At 41.1% G+C, this 20938-nt stretch overlaps 1 protein-coding gene across 3 annotated transcripts in view; it reads right to left on the minus strand.

The window, feature by feature from the left end:
- abca5 (ATP-binding cassette, sub-family A (ABC1), member 5) overlaps positions 1–20938 on the minus strand; it is a 42987-nt gene that overhangs the window by 21382 nt on the left and 667 nt on the right. For all 3 annotated transcript variants that reach the window (XM_031315888.2, XM_035997385.1, XM_035997386.1), the window contains exons 2-17: positions 20361–20530; positions 15525–15711; positions 14398–14571; positions 13257–13354; positions 11409–11635; positions 10435–10576; positions 9065–9253; positions 7964–8111; positions 7082–7259; positions 6157–6215; positions 5231–5517; positions 4240–4359; positions 3876–4014; positions 2492–2582; positions 1544–1683; positions 1249–1368 (exon numbers count right to left, since the gene is read on the minus strand). In XM_031315888.2, the coding sequence (XP_031171748.1) occupies positions 1249–1368; positions 1544–1683; positions 2492–2582; positions 3876–4014; positions 4240–4359; positions 5231–5517; positions 6157–6215; positions 7082–7259; positions 7964–8111; positions 9065–9253; positions 10435–10576; positions 11409–11635; positions 13257–13354; positions 14398–14571; positions 15525–15711; positions 20361–20530 (2469 nt within the window). The remainder of the gene's footprint in view (positions 1–1248; positions 1369–1543; positions 1684–2491; positions 2583–3875; positions 4015–4239; positions 4360–5230; positions 5518–6156; positions 6216–7081; positions 7260–7963; positions 8112–9064; positions 9254–10434; positions 10577–11408; positions 11636–13256; positions 13355–14397; positions 14572–15524; positions 15712–20360; positions 20531–20938) is intronic.

A 20938-nucleotide genomic window follows, 5' to 3' on the forward strand; every position in this document is an offset into this window, starting at 1 on the left:
GTTGTGTTGATGGAGTTTATTTGATACGGTCGACCATGACATATTACTAGACCGATTGGAAAACTGGGTTGGCATTTCTGGCTCAGTACTAAAGTGGTTTGAGTCTTATTTAAAGAATAGGGGCTACTTTGTGTCTATAGGGAATTATACATCTGAGCATACAAATATGACGTGCGGAGTTCCCCAAGGCTCCGTTCTGGGGCCTCTCCTGTTTACATCTACATGCTTCCACTGGCTCAGATTATGGAAAACAATAAAATAAGTTACCATAGTTATGCGGATGACACACAAATTTATATAACCTTATCGCCAGGGGACTATACAACAACTGACTAAGTGCATTGAACAAATTAACGACTGGATGAGCCAGAACTTTCTTAAATTAAATGATGAAAAAACTGAAGTGGTTGTTTTTGGAGCAAAAGAGGAGCGATTAAAAGTCAGCACTCAGCTTCAAACGATAATGTTAAAAACAACAGACAAAGCCAAAAATCTTGGTGTAGTCATGGACTCAGACCTGAATTTTAACAGCCACATTAAGACAATTACAAAGTCAGCCTATTACCACCTTAAAAATATATCAAGGGTTAAAGGAATTATGTCTCAGCAGGAGTTGGAAAAACTTGTCCATGCTTTTACCTTCAGTTTGACTAGACTACTGTAACGGTGTCTTTACAGGTCTCCCTAAAAAAATCAATCAGACAGCTGCAGCTGATTCAGAACGCTGCTGCTCGAGTCCTCACTAAGACCAAGAAAGTGGATCACATCACTCCAGTTCTGAAGTCTCTACACTGGCTTCCAGTGCCTCATAGAATTTATTTCAAAATACTTCTGCTGGTTTATAAATCACTAAACGGTTTAGGACCAAAATACATTTCTGATCTGCTACTACATTATGAACCACCCAGACCTCTCAGGTGGTCTGGGACAGGTCTGCTTGTTGTCCCCAGAGTCAGAACTAAACAGGGGGAAGCAGCGTTCAGTTTTTATGCTCCACATATCTGGAACAAACTCCCAGAAAACTGCAGGTCTGCTGCAACTCTCAGTTCTTTTAAATCAAGGCTGAAGACCTTTCTTTTTGATGTTGCCTTTTGTTGTTTGGACAGACCTGCCCCCACTGCTAAAAAAAAAAATCCTAAAGGAAACACTACACAGGCAGAGAAATACTCATTTGGACAGTCATCTTATTGAATTAGGAAGTAGTCTGGGATTGTTTTTTATGTAACGCTGCTTTGGTAACACACTCACCAGCTTGGTCCACTTCAGCCTCTGACTCCAAACGAAGAAACACATCCTCCAGTGTTGTCATGGAAACCCCATAGTTGGCAATTCCCAGTTCGGGTTGACCGTCGAGCTCCGAGAACAAGCCTATGAAAGACATTAATAATCAGCACTTGCTGCAGTTAACAGTCAGAAAATGAGTCATTGCTTGAGCATTTGTCTTGGTGAGGTTTGGGTAGACAGAGAGAGAGAGAGAGAGGGCTGGCAGTCAGAGGAAGCTATGTAAATGTGCAAATAACTTAACTAGAGAGTGTGATCTGACCTGAAAATGTGTCAATGCTCTCAAACGGCAGCGTGAATGTCAACTCTGCCTCGTGTTGGCGGGACAACGTAGCCTTGGGAACGTGCTGCTTGATCAGCGACGTGATATTTTCAGCTTCACGTCCCTCGTTGATAGACATTCTACGTGGGAGGAAAAGAGACTAGTTAAATAAAGACCTACAGTATATGTGGTTGACATGGGTTGTTAAGAGTGTTATAAAGTCTCAGATTCAAGACTCAATACTTCGAGATTCAACACTTTATTGCCACGCAACTAAGTTGCTAGGAATTTGGTGCAGTGTGCTCATTACACAAAAGAACAAAGCTTTCATAGCAGGACAATCCATACCCGTTATTAACACATGTAAACACACATAGACACAACCCCCCCACCCTTCCTCCCCCCCACAAATGCAAACCATTTATCCCATAATTAATAATAAATAATAATAAATATATTAGATATGTACTTAAGCAAAGTGCTCAATACGTCGTAGCAAATCTGTTGAATTATTCTTTCAGTATATTGTTACTAGAGCTGCAAAGATTAATTGATTAGTTGTCAACTATTAAATTAATCAACCAACTTTTTTGATGATCGATTAATCAGCTTGAATATTTTTTTATGAAAAAAAAAAAATAATAATTCTCTGATTCCAGCTCCTAAATGTGAATAGTTTCTAGTTTCTTCACTTCTCTGTGACAGTAACAGGGATTTTCTTGAGTTAAGTCCCTAATTGTAACATGTCGTCAATGTTTTTGTTTGTCTTTTGTAGGATTCGTATATGATTTCATGAATGTATCAGGCCATCTAAAAAACAGTTCACCAATGGGCCACTAAGATTTTTAAATATCCAAAAATGGCTCACTGGTCTGTGACTTGTAGCAGTTTTCCAGAACGTGAAAGCTGAAACAATAAACTACCACCAGGGACGTAAAATCTACTCGCCTGAGATGATACCCAACACCACACTTGGTCTTGAGATACAGAGAAGAGCCGACGCACTTCAGCTGTCCCTGAGAGATCACAGCTTTGCGATCTGAAGGAAAAAAAAGCATCTGTGTTTAACAATAACAACAAATTCTGTGATACTGTGAAACTGAAGTGGGCTAGAAACTTATATACCATAGTGAAACTTATCAGCATCAGATGCTGACATGAATAATGTCAACTGTAAGAGTAAACAGAGCTTCATTATAAATTAAAAACTGGAGAAAGTTGGCAGTAAAGCAAGTGAAGTTGCTTATTCCTGATTGCTAGGAGCAGAATTTAAAGCTTGAGGACTTTGGTGAATCCTTGAATCTCTAGTAGACTCGTTCATTACACTCAAACACTGTAATAAATCATCAGCACACGTGCAATGCACTAAATTATTTAATCAAAATCTAATTAATTTTGACTTTTAAACTGGATAAATGGCAAGGCTTAACGTCTAATTTCTAAGATGATTTCTGCCTAATGGTTTCGGTGCCGGTTGTGTAACCGAGAGAGTTCTTACTAGGGATGCACCGAATCCAGGATTCGGCTTCGGCCGAATATTGGGCTTTTTGACGGGGTTCGGTTTCTGCCGAACCTTAGAATTTTTTCCCACCGAACCGAACCCTACGCTTGCACTACGCGCACTACGCGCGCTACGCTGGTCGACGTAATGACGGCGCCGTTGATTACGGGAAGGTGTTTACGTAGGTGGAGCGTTCAATGCAGTAGGCTGTGAGGAAGTGGAAATGGAACTGGTGATCAGAAAAAGTGTAGTTTGTCAGTACTTTCAGACAAAAGAAGGCCATTCAAGTCGAGCTACATGTTCAATTTACAATGCCGATTAGTCTGGTGGTGGCGAGGACCCTAAACTATACACAACATCACCGCTGTTACAACATCTGGTATGAAACATCTGAAAGAATACGAGTTGTGCATGAAGGAATCTACAGACAGCAGCTAAAATGCAGCAACTTCAGGTACGGCAAAGGAAGGACAGTCACAGCTAAAAACTTGTGTTAACCAGAGGACCGTTAGTAGCCTACTTTATGGGATTATAAATCTAAAAGGCTAATATTTTGGATATTGATTGGATCTTGAGATAGGGTAAACATAGGCCTATGGTAATTGTCAAAATAGTTTTTCCCACTTAACGCATAATGTTGCCTATTCTTTTTTTTTTTTGTTAAAATAAAATAAAATGAAAAATTCACTGCTGTGGACGTTGTTTACTTCATTAATGTGTTTACTGTGTTAATGGACTGAGGATGGGAGGAGGATTCAGTATTCGATTTCGGCAGAATCTTAACCAGTGGATTTGGTATTCGGCCGAATCCCAAAGATCCTTAGTTCTTACCAGCAAGAATGTCCGCCTCGTCCATGTAGTGTGTGCTGAGGACGATGACTCTGCCGGCTCGGCGGTTCTGCAGCAGCGACCACACCTGGTGCCTGGAGCAGGGGTCCATGCCCGCTGTGGGCTCGTCCAAGAGCAGGATCTGACGGAAACAAACACGATGCAGACTAGGGTTGGTTACCGAGACCGTAACAACCGGTATCTACCGCACAGCACAGACTGCAGACTGCTCAGAATGGACCCCAGCTGTTATACTGGTAGGACTGGTGGGAGAATTACTGATCACTCGAGGCAGAGTGAGACCAGGATACACACAAAATCAAATTCAAGGAAACGATTAATGGTATAAAGCGCTCGCTCCAGGTACCTTAGGATCTCCGAGAATGGCGATGCCCACGGAGAGTTTCCTCTTTTGGCCTGCGCTCAGATTCTTGGCCTGAGCAGTCTTGATCTTCTCCAAGTCCAGATCCTTCAGCACTTTGGTAACCTATTAAAAAGAGGGGGGGAGGGAAATCACCTGTCACTCTCAAACAGTTTCACCAGTCAATCTCACAATGCATTTTTGAATAAGCCATCTAAGATCATGCATTTACACAATTTTTGGACAAAAAGTTGAACAAAATAGGCCTTGAAACCAAACCAACAATAAGACAGAGAAGTGTTTAGATCTAGCCTGGGAAAACTGACAAACTTCCGACATATTTGAGATTTGCTCGGCAAGTCCGTCTGGCCAAGAGCCCATTCAAGCCCATTTCCAATTTTTCCAAATTAAGGCACCAATCACAACCGTTGAGGCGGGCTTTACACAATGACGATAGCGCAGCGACGGCAAGCAGCTTTTTGTTTACATTCAACCCGTTGATGCCGCTGTCGCTGCTACGTCACCCGGATCGTTGGTCTGATTGGTTGAAGGACTATCCAATTGCGCCCAGAGGCATTTGAGCGGCGTTACAACTGAGAAGGGTCTGGTGTCAACCAGGCTAGTTTAGATCATCACTTGCATCTAGAGCTGCAATGATTAATCGATTAGTTGTCAACGATGAAATGCATTGCAAACTATTTTGATAATCGAGTCATCGAGTGATTTTTTATGAACAAAAAGTAAAAAGTTCTGATTCCAGCTTTGTTAAATGTGAATATTTTCTAGTTTCTTCTCTCCTCTGTGACAGTAAACTGAATATCTTTGAGTTGTGGACAAAACAAGACATTTGAGGACGTCATCTTGGGCTTTTGGGAAACACTGATCCACATTTTTCACCATTTTCTGACATTTTAGAGACCAAACAACTCATCCATTAATGGAGAAAATAACCGACAATTCAACAATTAAAATAATCGTTAGTTGCAGCCCTAATTACCTCATCATCGATGTTCGAGGGAGGGATCCCTTTGATGGCTGCGAATATCCTGAGGTGCTCCTCCACAGTGAGCACATCAAAGATGATGTTGAACTGGGGGCAAATTCCCACCAGCTGCTTCATTTCGGACCCATCTGCGATCTCTGCTACGGGGGAGCGGTAGATGGTGGCCGAGCCATTAGTGGGCGGGCAGATGCCACACAGGATGTTCATGAGGGTGGTCTTTCCTGCCCCGCTGTGTCCCAGCAGAGCTGTGATCTGGTCCTCATAGATGTCAAACGTCAAACCTGGGGAGGGGATGTAAAGGAAGAGAGGGACGGCACCGTGGAATCGGAAAATGCGCATTAACATATGAACAGACACACAGTTGGGGCTGAACAGCATATTGTTGCAGCATTGACGTTCCAGTGTAGGCATGGGCAACAGAACAGAAGGGACTAAAATTAATTAGACCCACCATGGGACACCATGGAAACCATTTTTCTGCTGAATCAAAATGAAAACCTGCAGGCAATCCATGCAGATTGATTTTTCATGACTAATCTTGAAAGGAAAACAGTCTATTCTCTCTGCTTATCCACAGTTTTGTACTGTAGCCTCTGACTAAATTACATTTTTTGATTATAGCTTTGCACACAAAAGGTATATATTTTTTTTTTCATAATTCCAAAAAATATTTTTTTTTCTCTCTAAATGGAGCAACAGATATTAAAAGCTGCGCAAATGAAAACTTTTTTTTAAATGAACTGGAAAAAAAATAAAAAAACAACTGCACACACAATGTTTGGAATATTGTTTAGGCTCTTCCACAGTAAGTGGACACACTGTGAAGTCAAATAGTTTATACTGTGAGAACAAATCACAACATCTGCTAATTAAGAAGACTTTAAAAAGGAACCAATCATGTCAAAGTGTTCAGGACTCACCTCTCAGAGCCTCCACCACGTTGCCCTTCTCTTTGTACACTTTCTGGATGTTATTGATGCTGCCAGAGAATAAGGCACAGGAGCAATCAAGAATTATTCATTTTTTTCACAAAGTGTAAACACAGAAGCAGTGTCAGAATGAAGAGCAGCTCTCATCTTACAGGCTGGTCCCCTAGGCTTTAACTGAGCCTGGAAACTCTCCAAGCCTTCATTTCTCTCATGCTTCAGTATCCAAGGGCTCATCCTCTGAATGGATACTTTAGACATAGGGCTGGGCAATAATTCAATATGATAATTTATCGTCTTTCAATGGAATCATATTGTGACGAAATCATATATCGAGATGTCGTGATATACAATGACGTTGTCTAAATTGATAACAACAAGCACATACTAACTCGAATTTCTCAGAAAATCTGTAGTGAAACATTTTGAGGGAATATCATTTGAGGAATTGCAGATTTGTTTTAACATCACACTATTTTTGTGCATGCATGTAAACAGTCAGTATAGAGCTGGAAAAAAACATGTATCTTTTTGTTTATATTTTCACTTGTTTACCACATTAATGATGATAATTTATCTCAAATCTCATTGTAACAAATATTTTGTGAAAGCACCAATTGTCAACCCTACAATATTGTCGCAATATCGACATTGATGTATTTGGTCAAGGATATCGTGATATCTGATTTTCTCCATATCGCCCCCAGCCCTGTATAGATTTAGACATTTTGTGCATGGTATGCTAAAACAGCATGACATTTTTACTGTCCAAAGTGAAATGATGGTGCTACAAAAGCAGCCGCCACAAAACTTTAGAAACCTACTCAGAAATGTAACAAACTGCATTTCCAGGATTATGACTTATTGCAACAGAAATGTGCATCCAAACTGAGATTGATATGCAGGTTCAGACTATTACCGGATGGCCTCTTTCCCTCTGAACTCAGGCGAAACAGGCTCGACCGACTCGTCCCCACCAGGAGCGCCGTTCGCCTCTGCGTCGTACCCTGAGCTCACTTCAACGTAGCGCTTACTGCGTTTGGACCAATAGGAGGGCTTCAGGAAGTACACCAAGGACCTCCTCATTCCAAACTCCCCTGCATTTCAGACAACATGTAGTAGGTATTATGATAATAATAAACAATCATAGGGTTTTTTACTACTATTGAATTAATCGATTAATCGTAAAAAGTAAGACAAGTTAAAATTCTCTGATGTCAGCCTGTTAAATGTGATTATGTTACGGTTTCTTCCCTCTTCTGTGACAGTAAACTTAATATCTTTGAGTTGTGGACAAAACAAGACATTTGAGGACGTCATCTTGGACTTTGGGAAACACTGATCCACATTTTCTGACATTTAAAGCAACACTAGAGAACTTTTTGTAACTTAAAATAATGTTTCCAAAATTGTTTCAGTGGTTCATCAACTCGTAACAGGGTGAACGGCACTTCTGCATTCACTTTGCGGTTCTCTACCGGCTATAACTGAACTATGCAAGTTTGCCAGATCGGGTAGAGGATCTGTAGTTTGAATGAGACATAATGGGACAATTCTGCTTCCAACCTGTACGGGGACTGAAGCGGGAAAAGTTATCTAGTGTTGCTTTAATAGACCAAACAACTAATCCATTATTCGAGAAAATACGATTAATACAGATTAATGGACAACGGAAATAATTGCCAATTGCAGTGATCGCACGGTGAAACTTTCTGCTGCTGCAAAACTAATACAACTAATAGTATTAAAGTAGACTTAATTAGTTGTAAATTATATTGGGTTATTCTGTGTGTGTACTCACCAGGCAGTACCTGGTCCAGGTAGACAGCCAACAGAAGGTAGAGGATACAGTCCACAACCAGCATGAACAGGGGCACGTAAAGAGGATGAGGGCCGTTGGCCAGGGAGGAAAACACAGCCCCATCTCCCTGGGCCTCCAGGTAAACCACCTTACACACACACACACACACACACACACACACACAAACACACACACACACACACACACTTCTAGATCAATTCCCTGTGGCCACGATTAAATCCCCCCACAATGTGTGTCATTTTTCAAAAACTGCATGGCTCCCAATTTACACTTAAGCAATCAGACATACGCAATATAAAAATCAGAAGCATCTGTGGTCAAAAGATAGTATGCTAATGTCTCAGAGTTAGTTGCTGATTCTTATACTCGTATATGTTCTTTAGCAAGCAACATGAACAACCTAATCTACAACTTCATGCAAACTATTTTGTCAAAAAGAAATATTTACGGTTTTCATAAATATGTGTAGCAAAAACTATTCAAAATGTCTTTAAATTCAAAACAAACTAGAGACCATCTTGCAATGGGACTGCCAGTTGTCAATTTGGGCCATGGGCGTAAGGGAGGCCCTTTACTGCTTCCTACCCTGCTGTTTCTGGCACACTTGCTCAGACCGCATCAATTTGCAAACTCTGCCTTTATTTTGATCTAAAATACACGTCTGTAAAGTTTCATGACTGTATCTTGCAAGTTGCGGCGCTATCTTGGTAACAAAATCTGGCTGCAGACATATAAACACCTGGCAAAGTACTCAAAATGGCCTCTGTGGTAGTTCCCCTTAAAGCACATCTCCAGGACCACATGTTGGAATGATGATACAGACTCACAAGGAGAAACGATGCCTGTGTCACTGTCGCGGCTGGTAATTAAAGCTACAGACAAAAACAAAGTCACAAGACGACAACTGCAGAAATTAATGGAAATGGAACCTGGTGAAGGCAAAGCATCATGGGAGGGGAACAATACCAGCAAGCCAAGGCACTAACTACATTCCTGGAGACATTTCTTGGCCAACCAGGTTATTTCATTACACGGCATATACCCGAAGATGACCACTGGAGCATAGCGTGCGTTTGTTACCTGTGCGATCCCGATTGAGAAGGCACTGGGGGAGAGCAGACAGAGAAGCCAGACCAGCGGCTGCGGGAAGTCCTTCATCAGCACGGTGAACAGTGACAGGCAGCCAAACACCACCGTCAGCATGGAGCCCACTGTACTGGCAAACTTGGGCTTCTTAAATAATGGAGTCAGCATGAAGGAGAAAAAGATCTGTGACACGAGAGAGAGAGAGAGAGAGAGAGAGAGAGAGAGAGAGAGAGAGAGAGAGAGAGAGAGAGAGAGAGAGAGAGAGAGAAAATCAGTATTTCCATGACTACCACCCTCAATGTTGTTATGCATAGAGCACCGACTGAACTGAACAGTGCTGTGAATAAAAACCTCCAGTGTAAACCTACTAGTTTAACGTTGACTGTATTGGGGTTAATTACCAATCCATTTCTAACAGGTTGGGAATAAATCACCTTCCAAAATAAGCAAGAATTTTTGAAAATATCATGCTTGTAATGCTGCAATGAGTTACAAATGATCTTGCATAGAACACACAACGCAACTAAGGGGCTGGGTATTGCCACAGATGTCCTGAAATTGATTTGATTCACGATGTTCCAATTCAATTTGATTTTAGATTTGATTTGTTTCAATATCGATTCGATTAGGGATATCTCAGTTACAATACCAATTTTGCTTGATATGAAAAAAAAATTCTGAGAACTTCTACTGTAAATTGTACAAGGAACCCTCTAACCTGGTGCATTATTAAGAATATTAATGTTGTTGTTAAGAGTTGACCCCAAAGCAGTTACATAGAAACTGAAAAAAGTATACAAGTGCTTTCTTTAGTGCAGAGGGTGGGATGCAGAGACGGTAAACATAAAGCTATACATCCGTGAAAATGGCCATGCCAGTTTTTTTCCCCTCGCCAAAATTTTGCCCAACTTTGGAGCGTTAATTAGCATGACATCGATTCCTTATATTGTCTAGTTTCATTTGATATCAATATCTTTAGTCTAGCTTTAAAATGGAGCCTCTTAAAAGATCGATTTGGGGAATTTTATGAATCGTTACCTGATCATTTAAATGAAGATCAAATTGAATTGGAAAATTGATTTTTTTTTTAAAGCCAGCTCTAAAAGCAACACACTGTGGTCTCCTAGCCTTACCTACATTACACCTAATAACAGCTACATCACGCGTCTCGTTTTTCACTACTGGGTAGAAATCTCAGAAATGTATAGCTCAAAACCTGGGACAACGAAACCAAAACTAGCTGCGTGGCTAGACGCCACTATGGGTAAATGAGAAGGTACTATGTCATTTGGGTGAAGTGACCCTTTAAAACAAAGCAACGCAAGTGTGCAGGTTTACTTTCCCTCCATCGCAGCTCTACTCACCGATGATATCCCATAGAGGAAGATGAGAAGGAAGACGACAAAGAAGTCACTGTTGGGGAACAGGGCCGTGTACGTGGCGATGATGGACATCAGGACGGACATGGTGGTCACCAGAGCAGCGTACAGGAGGCCCCATGACAACCTGTTCAACAACACAACAACTTGAGCATGTAAACAATCACACAGAAAGCGAGTTATTACGGATTATTTCCATAGAAAAAAAAACTAAACAAGTGTCAGAAGCTACAGCAGTGTTGATGTTGATTTTGTGGTGGTGGCCCGCCATGGCAAAAATTCTGCCGCCACGGTATCAGAAATAGGGCAGACGCACAATGTAGTCGCAGTTGCCTTTTTATCCTGCCGACATAATACACCCCCACCAAAATCAAGGTAAGAAATAAATAACTAAGGTCTAACATTACAAGAAACATACAAAGGCTAACTAGCTAACTGTTAACGACCTCACAACGTGACTTTTTGCCCGAAGACAGCGTTGTGGAGAGTGAAACGGGAGACTAGAAAAAGGCGTTCAGGTAGTGTGTTGTTAGGATGGCTACAGTAAATCATAGGCTCCTGTTATCTAAAAGATTTTCAATGTAATGGCTCAATATCTAAATGATTTGGACAATGTGGATGAGGTCGTTATAATTGGATGGCTGTCCGTATTCATTTGAGCCAGATTATAGGCCGTCTACCCCCCCCCCTGTAAATGCGTCTCTATTCACATGTCGATTAGTTTCCGTATTGCGGATCTAACGTTAAGTCACACTGGACACAGCACCCAGGTAAACCAGACAAAATGCCATGCAGCTTCAAGCTCAATTCGTTTGGAATACAAGCGTTACATTTTGGAAGATAGATGGGATTCTGAACAGCGATGCCCGCGCTGCTTGTTCGGACAGACCTGCCCCCACTGCTAAAAAAAAGTCCTAAAGGAAACACTGTACAGCGACCAACGCGCGTTTGTCACCCACCAGAAAGACGTGTTGTAGAGCCCCATCATGGTCATGGTGTCTTTGAGGCGATGCTCCTTCTCCGCTGCCACGTTGACGATGAGGAAGGTGACGAAGGGCGTGAAGGCCAGGACCAGGTAGATGGAGATGAGGGCGTGGGGGAATTTCTGCACCTCCACCGAGCCCGGCTGACCCATCATTACGACCTTCAGGTCCATCTCGCTCCACACTGAACGCTTCGTCTGCATCTGTACACAACAGATGGATCGTTAGACTCAAACTAGGACTGGAAGTAATGACTATCTTCACTATAGATTCATTTCTCAACATTTCTTTCTATTTTACAAACCAAATAACCACCTTATCCTTTCAGCACTGCATTAGATCGGACCGTACTTGAACTAGGGCTGTGGAATTAATCGAATTTTGATCGCAAGTTCGATTTTGGCTCCTAACAATCACAAAAGCAATGTAATGGAGAAAAACTATTATTTTGCACGTGACGTTTTGCAAGTGAACTCTTATTATGTCTTGTGTTCTGAATGACACGTGCACCTTCGCCCCTCCTAATGGCTGAACTCACTCAGCCAACATTTGATTATATTTTATATTTTTTGTATTATTTATTTTAAGGGGAATTCAAAAAGTTCAACGGGAAAAGTAGGAAGGGAAATGTCACAGTTCAAGGTGTTGCTGCTTTAGTGTGTAACTTTGTGATATTTATGAACGCCCGTTACATTCAAGCCATGGCCAAATGAGTTGCTACAAAGCTAATTAAGACTATCAGCTCCACACAACTCTCTCTGGATTTCTCAGTATGACTATGTTCAGAAGATTTTGGCGTCTGAGGAGTCCATCATGTTTTTTTAATCCTCCGTGTCCTCCTTGGCTACTAGCAACTGCGTGAAAGAGGGGGAGGAGGGGGTGTTCGGTCACGGAAGACTTGTATCATGTGGACGCGCCGACAGTTTTGTTGTCATTACTTGGAATTCCTCATGGGGGCGACAGAAACTACGCACTATAGCTTTAAACTGTTGTAAATGCAACATCTTTCCAAAAGTCAATGAGTAATTAAATAAGTTCAATAATCGTGATTTCAGAATTGACCAACTAATGGTGATTATGATTGATTGATTTATTTATTTTATAACCGAGCAGCCTACTTTTGCCATCTTGAAATAAACTATAGATGACACACCCTATATGTATTTGTTCTTAAATATGTTCAGATTCTCTGTGAAATGATATTAAATGGATTACTGCACAAAACAACACGCATAAAATGTTTAAAGAAACCGATTCGATCGATTCAGGCATGTATCGTGATGATTTTTAAAATCAATTTTTTTCCCAATAATCAATGTTTTTTTTTTTTTTTACCAATGATTCACCTGAATATTTTTCTGTTTATGCGGTACCGCTGATGGCGACTACATCATATCCATTTTCAGCAAAACAGACCGGAAGCAGTAATAAATGTAAAGATGTAAATAAAATAAATGTCAGACTGACTGACTGACATGTGATGTGCATTCTTCTTAAAAAACAATTTGTTTTTAGAAATGTCTCCTGATATATTGTCTCTAGAAGTGTATTATTCAACTTTTGTTTGTGTTAAAGAAGGAAAAGAAAATCGCAATACTCAATACTATCGAATCGCAATACTTCTAGAATCGCAATAAATGAGAATCACAACACAAATCCAATCGGCACCGACGTGTCGTGAAAGAATCAAAATCGGGACAGAAGCATATCATCTCGGCCTTAACAAGTTATTCTAAACAACATTCGCACTGCATCTTTGTTGCCTCTTAAAGGTCGAGTTGGTTCAGACTGGGGAGCATTGTGCTGATCTCCGGCCCGTCTCACCTGGATGATAGCTGCATCGATCAGAGACTGGAGGCGGATGAAGCCAGAGTACCAGTAATTAGCTGCTCTGCAGTTCACCGAGCTGGTGAAACAGTTGGCTAGAGGAGAACAAACACAACGACAACAACATTTATGTGTGTGCCAGATATAAATGACAAACTGTTTATATTTCAGCTCTGTGTTCCCTCACACAGGCATATCATTCAATACACACAACTTATCCCCCAACTGCCAACTCAATGACACCTGACGTGGACATTATTCCTTACATATCAACTTATTGATAACCGATTACCTACAGAGTGATTAGCGCAACACCTGAAAAGCACTGTTGTTACTCTCTGCTCCTCACCACGGGCCTTCTCAAATCTCAAATCACTCCGCCCAAGTAGTAGTGCTCCGCCTTCTGAGAATATAGTTCCCAGTTTGTATACGGTTAGAAAATGTCTGTCTCATGTGACCTTGTTATTTGTCACTTGCTGTGACTATACAAATCACAACATGTAAATAGGAACATGTTGGTGTTATTTTGTCACTTATTGGGAGCAGTAGGCTAGATGGAGCCGGTTACCTCCAGGATCTGGGCTAAGCTAGGCTAGCGGTGGGTGCGTCAGACAGAGTTACAACACGCACGGAGATGAGAAGGGTATGTATGGACTTATCTAACTCTGGGGGATACGCTGAATAAGACAAAGTCCCAATAAGTCGGCGTGGTCCTCCTAGGCAGTGTGTAGTGTATGTGAAGGTTAACGTAATTCTGTATTTCAATCATAATGTGTAAAAAATTCTAAAAATTTGGTTTTGCTTTGCAATCATAGAGCATGCAGTCTGTTCACTGGTGGCATACAAAGAAACCAAATCCATTTCAAATAAACTCTTCAGAATATGCTTAAATAGAGGGAGGACTGAAAACTTTTCAGGAAAAATATTTACGTATATACAAACCGCCATTGCAATGAAGTTGGGACGTTGTGTAAAACAGAAATAAAAAACAGAGTACAATGATTTGCAAATCCTTTTCAACCTATATTCAATTGAATACGCTACAAAGACAAGATATTTAATGTTCAAACTGAGCAAATGTCTTGTCTTTGTAGTTCAAAGAAGAAGGCAAAACAAAGAAAATCCCGTTCGACCTTACCAATAGATTCTGTGTAATCGCTGGGTAAGGGCAGCTGGTTGTAGGGGAAGCGTAGCCTGTACGACGTGGCAGCGCTGTCCGTGAACACAACACCGACGTAGCTGGAAGGCTCATACAGACTGGCATTCTCCAGGTCCTCTTCGCTGGCAAACATCTCCAGGTGATCCTGGAGGTCTGAAAACACGAGAGAGAATAAAAAGTGTGTTTAGAAGGATGCAATTTATTTGATTATCACAAACTACCTGCCCTTGTTTTAGGATTACGGTTGGTTTTTGAATATATGTTGTTTTTATGTTACAGTATAGCTATGATTGCAATGCATTATCTTTTAAGCACCGCTGGGAGGGGCATTCGCAATTTTGTTGTACTTATTCATTGTAATTAGGGGTGAACGATTAACCCTTTCAAATCGAAATTGCGATTTAAAAGAATGCGATTAGCTAATCGTGAAGACTGCGAATAATCGACTGAAATATTTAGTTGAATGTTTGGTGTAACATTTGGTTCAACATTTTGTATTCCTCTTTTCATTTTTATATTTACTGTTTTTTTCATTACATACATGCTGCAATAATGTTACATATCACAGATTGTTTTAAGAACAAATTCATATTTTCAGTGTATTTTTCATTTATTTAGGTGGTAGAAGGTGCAATATGTAGCTAGCTTTTTTTTTTTTTTTAAATCGCAAATCGAATTGCAATATCTGGGAATTCAATTCAATTTTATTTATAGTATCAAATCATAACAAGAGTTATCTCGAGACACTTTACAGATAGAGTAGGTCTAGACCACACTCTATAACATACAAGGATCCAACAATTCTGTAAATCCAGAATCGCAATTCGATTTTTTCCCCAAATCGTTCAGCCCTAATTGTAATATACAGTAATGGCAATAACAGCTTCTTATCTATCTTATCTTATATTATAGCCTATATCAGATACACCGATGTGATTGGTGCAGCTCGGCTACAAGGGCATAGTTAATGAGCATCATTACTGAATGCCAGAGTGACTCGCTGAGCAAATTCAAATTGTGCTCTCGCGAGAACTCTGGATTTCCAGGGTAGGTGTCTTGTACTGTAGGTGCGAATTTAAAGGATGAGAGGATTCTCAGACACTTACGCATCTCCTGGGCCACCTCTTCCATGATGTGGTTGGTGATGTTAGTGATGGGTGTGTAGCCCAGGCCCTTGAAGAAGTGGTCCTCACGCTCCAGCTCCATAGTGCTGATGCCTCCATAATAAACATGAGGATTCAGGGTGCTGATGAGCACCAGGAGACCCAACAGTAGCAGAGGCAGGATCAGTTCCTGCAAAGACAGACACACAAAAGGAACAACTGATGAGAAAACCCTGACATCCCAGGGGCGATGGAATATGTAATATATCTTCAACATATTCTGTGTCTGTCATATGGCATCTCCTCCCAGTTGGATTTGGTCACTACCCAAAGCTGAGGCTTAGAACATGGATCCACACGTAAATGCCTTATTTTCATTTCCTAGTAATAAACCTTTAATAGTGCCTGTGTACTGTGATGAAGTCAAGGAATTTTGGAGGGGGGATACATGATAACTATGTTGGATTGCAGGCACCCAGGTTCCATTCAGCCCGAGATTATTTCTTCTGTGAGATGGGTCAGTCCTAAACGGGATGGATAAGCACATACAGTAAGAAGCTGGGTCCAGACTAGTTTAATGACAGCCAGACAGATTATTTTAGGAGGATGGAAGAATGAAGGGGTGCTGTCAAATCATGAGTGGGCTTGTGGGATGGCTAGGGTGGAACCATTTGAAAAAATGTTATATAAACGGTTTGCCAGATTGGATCAGGATGCTCAAATAAGTCCCTCAAGACCCTCCAGCTGCAGCACGTGTTCTGACAAGAACTAACAAAAGAGATCACATTTCTTCTGTATTAGCTTCTCTCCATTGGCTTCCTGTAAAATCCAGGATTGAATTTAAAATCCTTCTCCTGACCTACAAAGCACTAAATGGTCAAGCACCATCATATCTAGAAGAGCTCTTAGTACCTTATTGTCCCACTAGAACACTACGCTCCCAGAACTCAGAGCTACTTGTGGTTCCTAGAGTCTCTAAAAAGTAGAATGGGAGCCACAGCCTTCAGCTACCAGGCTCCTCTCCTGTGGAACCAGCTCCCAATTTGAGTTCGGGGGACAGACACTGTCACCACATTTAAGAATAAACTGAAAACCATCATCTTTGATAAAGCTTATAGTTAGGGAGTGAGGAGTTGCAGCGTAGTAGAGTAGAGTAGAGGGAGGCAGGAAGTACAAGCCCGTTCCGGCAGGAGAGAGTATGAGCCCGGTCCAGGGCCCCTCTCTTTAGCCTGCCTCTCTTAGTTATGCTATTATAACTCCAGACTGCTGCTGGGGAAGTTCCTTCCTTCCAAGGACACAATGAGCTGCTCTCTCTTCTCTCTTTTCACTTGTCTCCTTTTGTGTGCATCTTAGTCCCAGAAATGCCTGTTACTAACCTAGCTCTGGGAAGTTTTCTCCCCGGAGTCCCTATGTTTCTTCTTCACCCAGAATATCGCCTTGGAATAGGGTGGCACCTAGACCGGGGTCTTGGGTGCAGCTGACGCTATGGACCTACTACACCCTGCTACGCTCTGCGATTCCCCGCAGTGTCCGACTGCGTCCTGCTGCGTCCAACCACATCCACCCAGGCTGCTGTGCCACACTACACCCCGTAACGCCCTGCTGTGCCCTACTATGACATGAACTACTACGACTACCATTGTGGTCACTGTTCCACTATCTTTATTATGACTATTATTGCCACCATTCATCACACCCCCAACCGGTGCCGTCAGACACCGCCTACCAAGAGTCTGGGTCTGTCCGAGGTTTCTTCCTAACAAAAAAGGGAGTTTTTCCTCACCACTGTCGCACTAGCTACTGTTAATGCTTGCTCTTGAGGCAACCACTGTAATAGTTGGGGCTTCGTAAACTACAGAGTGTGGTCTAGACCTACTCTATCTGTAAAGTGTCTCGAGATAACTCTTGTTATGATTTAATACTATAAATAAAATTGAATTGATGTCTAGACTAGAAAATGGGGAAAGTAGCTGAGCTTTCTGGAGGAATCCTAAGAAGCTTTGTGCTGGGGAGAGACAGGTATGATGGGCTCACGGTGTTGTCATTTCTACATAGGTTTACTTTGATTAAGGTTTATGGTGTTTGGTGTTTTAAGCCCCCAACGTCGCCTAAGACGCACAAGGTGACCACTGGTGTAATTAAAATACTTTAAAACCTCCTTAAAAAGCCAAGTTCGGTTATATAAAAAAAATCTGTTTAAAAGAAGGCCAGATATTAAAAGGCAGGTTAAAAGAACGGACAGCAGGAGAACTTTAAATAAAAGGTCACCTCCACACCTGCCCTAAATATATATATAGAGTTATGAAAATAAATGCCCCGGCGTCGCAATACAAAAAAAAATCTATCCCAATCTATCTCCACATAAAAGGGTTAGGTGCCTTGAAGTCGACGTTGGGGGCTTAAAACACCATCGAGCAAGGTTTATGGTCTATTTCGTTGATTGTACGGGAACATTGTAGTTACTGTGTCATCTTTTCTTGATTTTTGTCTGGGTGGGTAGGGATGGGGCGGGGGGGATTTGTCCATGTTGCTAGTTTTATGTTTTGTACTTAGTTTAAAAAAAAAAAAGAAAAATTGTTAAATCACAAAAAAAAAATAGTGCCTGCCTGTGTTCGGAGCTCTAATGGCGAAGAGCCACTCTTTCTCTCCTCTGATCCATAAACAACATGCTACAGCTTGACCTTGTGCAACACAGTCAACTAAACAATAAATTGGGAGCCATTGGCACGTCAAGAGCTGATTCCAGAGCTTGTCAGGCTTTTAAAAATGTTTTGACCAAGAGCTATTTTAAGGCTTGCAGTTGACAGGGTTCCACTGGGAGAACTCGATTAGATTTGGTTCACCTGGGATTATCTATGTGCACAATAGAATTCAAATCCCATGTAGTAAACACTTCATGCTCCAAACATCATAGGTTCTCCTTACAAACCAACAAAGCCGCCATCTGTTCTCCAGTTCCAGAAGAACAGTGCATAAAAGTATGAATTTGATTTAGAGTAACGCAGGATAAACGGTCACCTGAGCTCAAGCAGCCAGTGACAAACAGTTGGCATCTCTGGTATGAAGTAAACAAGCCACACTGATCGCACTGCAGCTCCGGGAAAATACTGGACTTTCTAACAGCTGTTGAGGAAGCTGCAGGAGATCCCTCGGCGCTACCTCTCGAAAGTAAAGTTGATACACAGAGACATTAAAAATGCATCAGTGCAACTTCAAGCCAAATGAAAAATGCATGGTCAGACAAACAAAAGAGATTGGAACGGAGAGGACGCACAAGCCATGTCTTTTATTTAATGCCCGAATCTAAATGTATTTTGTGTATTTATTCACGAGTCCTTTACCAAGGGCAAGAGGTTTGGGTTCTGTTATTTTTTGTTGCACTGGAGCAGCCACAGGCGTAAAAAGAAATGACCACATTATCAGACTTATTAACTCTAGCTGAGGTTTTCCTGGAATAACAACAGAGCTCTCTCTCTCTCTCTCTCTCTCTCTCAGACATCCAGACATAATATGGACAAAGGCAGCGTGCTAACCTTGAGAAAAGGTGCGTGGAATGCAAGATAACAGCGCATCACCAGATAAACTAACCTTCCAACACATATTTCTTTCCTACTTTAACTGTGAAGGGTAAAACAGAGTTAGAGAATTAACAGAGACCAAGGGCTGTTTCAATAAATTGACAGATATATATATATATATATATATACAGTAAATAAATGTAAGCGAGTAACATGAAGAAATAAAAATGAGTTAATCTATCATTATATCATAAATTACCGGCATTAGGTTCTCATTTTAACAACCGCACAAGCTGTTGTTAGCTATCCACACACACACACACACACACTACAAGCCTTTTTCCTTCTACACCTACTATTATTGCTCTATAGCACAAACTACAGTGCTCAGCTTAAGTGAATAATAATATAATGCTAAAGTTGACTAAAAAGAGGAATAAAAAAAAAAAATCATCTTTTGGAAATTGATCTTAATGCCTTAATTATTAAAATTCCCCACATCATCACATACCCTTCACCTTCACCTTCTTCATTGGCAAGGGGTACTTTCCATAAAATCAATGCAAATCAAACCAGCTATTAGACTAACTGAAATCAAACCATGCCAATCTCTAGGTATGGTGAAGGGTATGTGATGATGTGGGGGTATGGTGAAGGGTATGTGATGATGTGGGGGTATGGTGAAGGGGATGTGATGATGTGGGGGTATGGTGAAGGGGATGTGATGATGTGGGGGTATGGTGAAGGGTATGTGATGATGTGGGGGTATGGTGAAGGGTATGTGATGATGTGGGGGTATGGTGAAGGGTATGTGATGATGTGGGGGTATGGTGAAGGGTATGTGATGATGTGGGGGTATGGTGAAGGGTATGTGATGATGTGGGGACCAAGGGAACTTTATCAGGATGCATAGTATCCTGGATCCATGAAATAACTGGCCTTTAAAAATAAAACTCTGCCTGCCTCTATGGGAATTTAACATAGGGGTGGACTGACTTATTCCCCCTGTATTTTGAGGAAGAACATTTATTTATTTACGATACATTATTCATTCACAAAACAAATTGGTGTCCTTAAAGATTGGATTTTTCCTCTTTTTTTAATTAAGGCATTAAGATCAATTTCCAAAAGATGTTTTTTTTATTCCTCTTTTTAGTCAACTTTAGCATGGGTGTATTCACTTATGCTGAGCACTGTAAATAATGACTTTGCTGCATGACAATTTGTAGGCAATAAAATGTCAAACACAGCAACAGAACGACAGGCAGACAAGCTAAATGAAAGTGAACAGATTCATGTCGGTCTGCTGCAAACTAAGCACCTGAAGACTCTGTTGCTTGGTCCTCCATTTGATGAGCAGATTCTTGTAGAGAAGACTTCTTGTTTGGTGCCAGACTCCAGCATCTCTTCTATACATGGGCTGCATACTTCCAGCATGCCTCATCTGGATGACGTACGGACGAGAAGTCGTCTCCCTAATGCTGGCCTCAGCTGCAAGTAAAATTAGGAAATGGAAAAAACGTTCTGGTTTTATAACAGAAGCTTTATAGAACAAAATAAAAATGAAAGCAGTAAAAGTTTTTGTTTTTTTTACAGTGAACCATTGAGCCATTTCAAACACAATGGCTTCATAAGTATTCAGTGCTTCAGAAAGTTGCATTTCCTACATTACTAAAATGTAGCAAACAATTCAAATAGGCCTACATCAATGTTATGTTGCTGTAGAATTATAGATTTTGAGTACATGTTAGCTACAAATTCACATACTTTCACCATTGCTTTGATGGATTTTTTCGACAGTAATGTAGTCATGGATCACGGATGGAGGGATACATTAGTCGATGATCTTTGTAATAGTATGTAATGGTATACACCAAGATAAAAAAGCAACAACAACAA

Source organism: Sander lucioperca, chromosome 22 (assembly GCF_008315115.2).
Source record: "Sander lucioperca isolate FBNREF2018 chromosome 22, SLUC_FBN_1.2, whole genome shotgun sequence".
Classification (NCBI taxonomy): Eukaryota; Metazoa; Chordata; class Actinopteri; order Perciformes; family Percidae; genus Sander; species Sander lucioperca.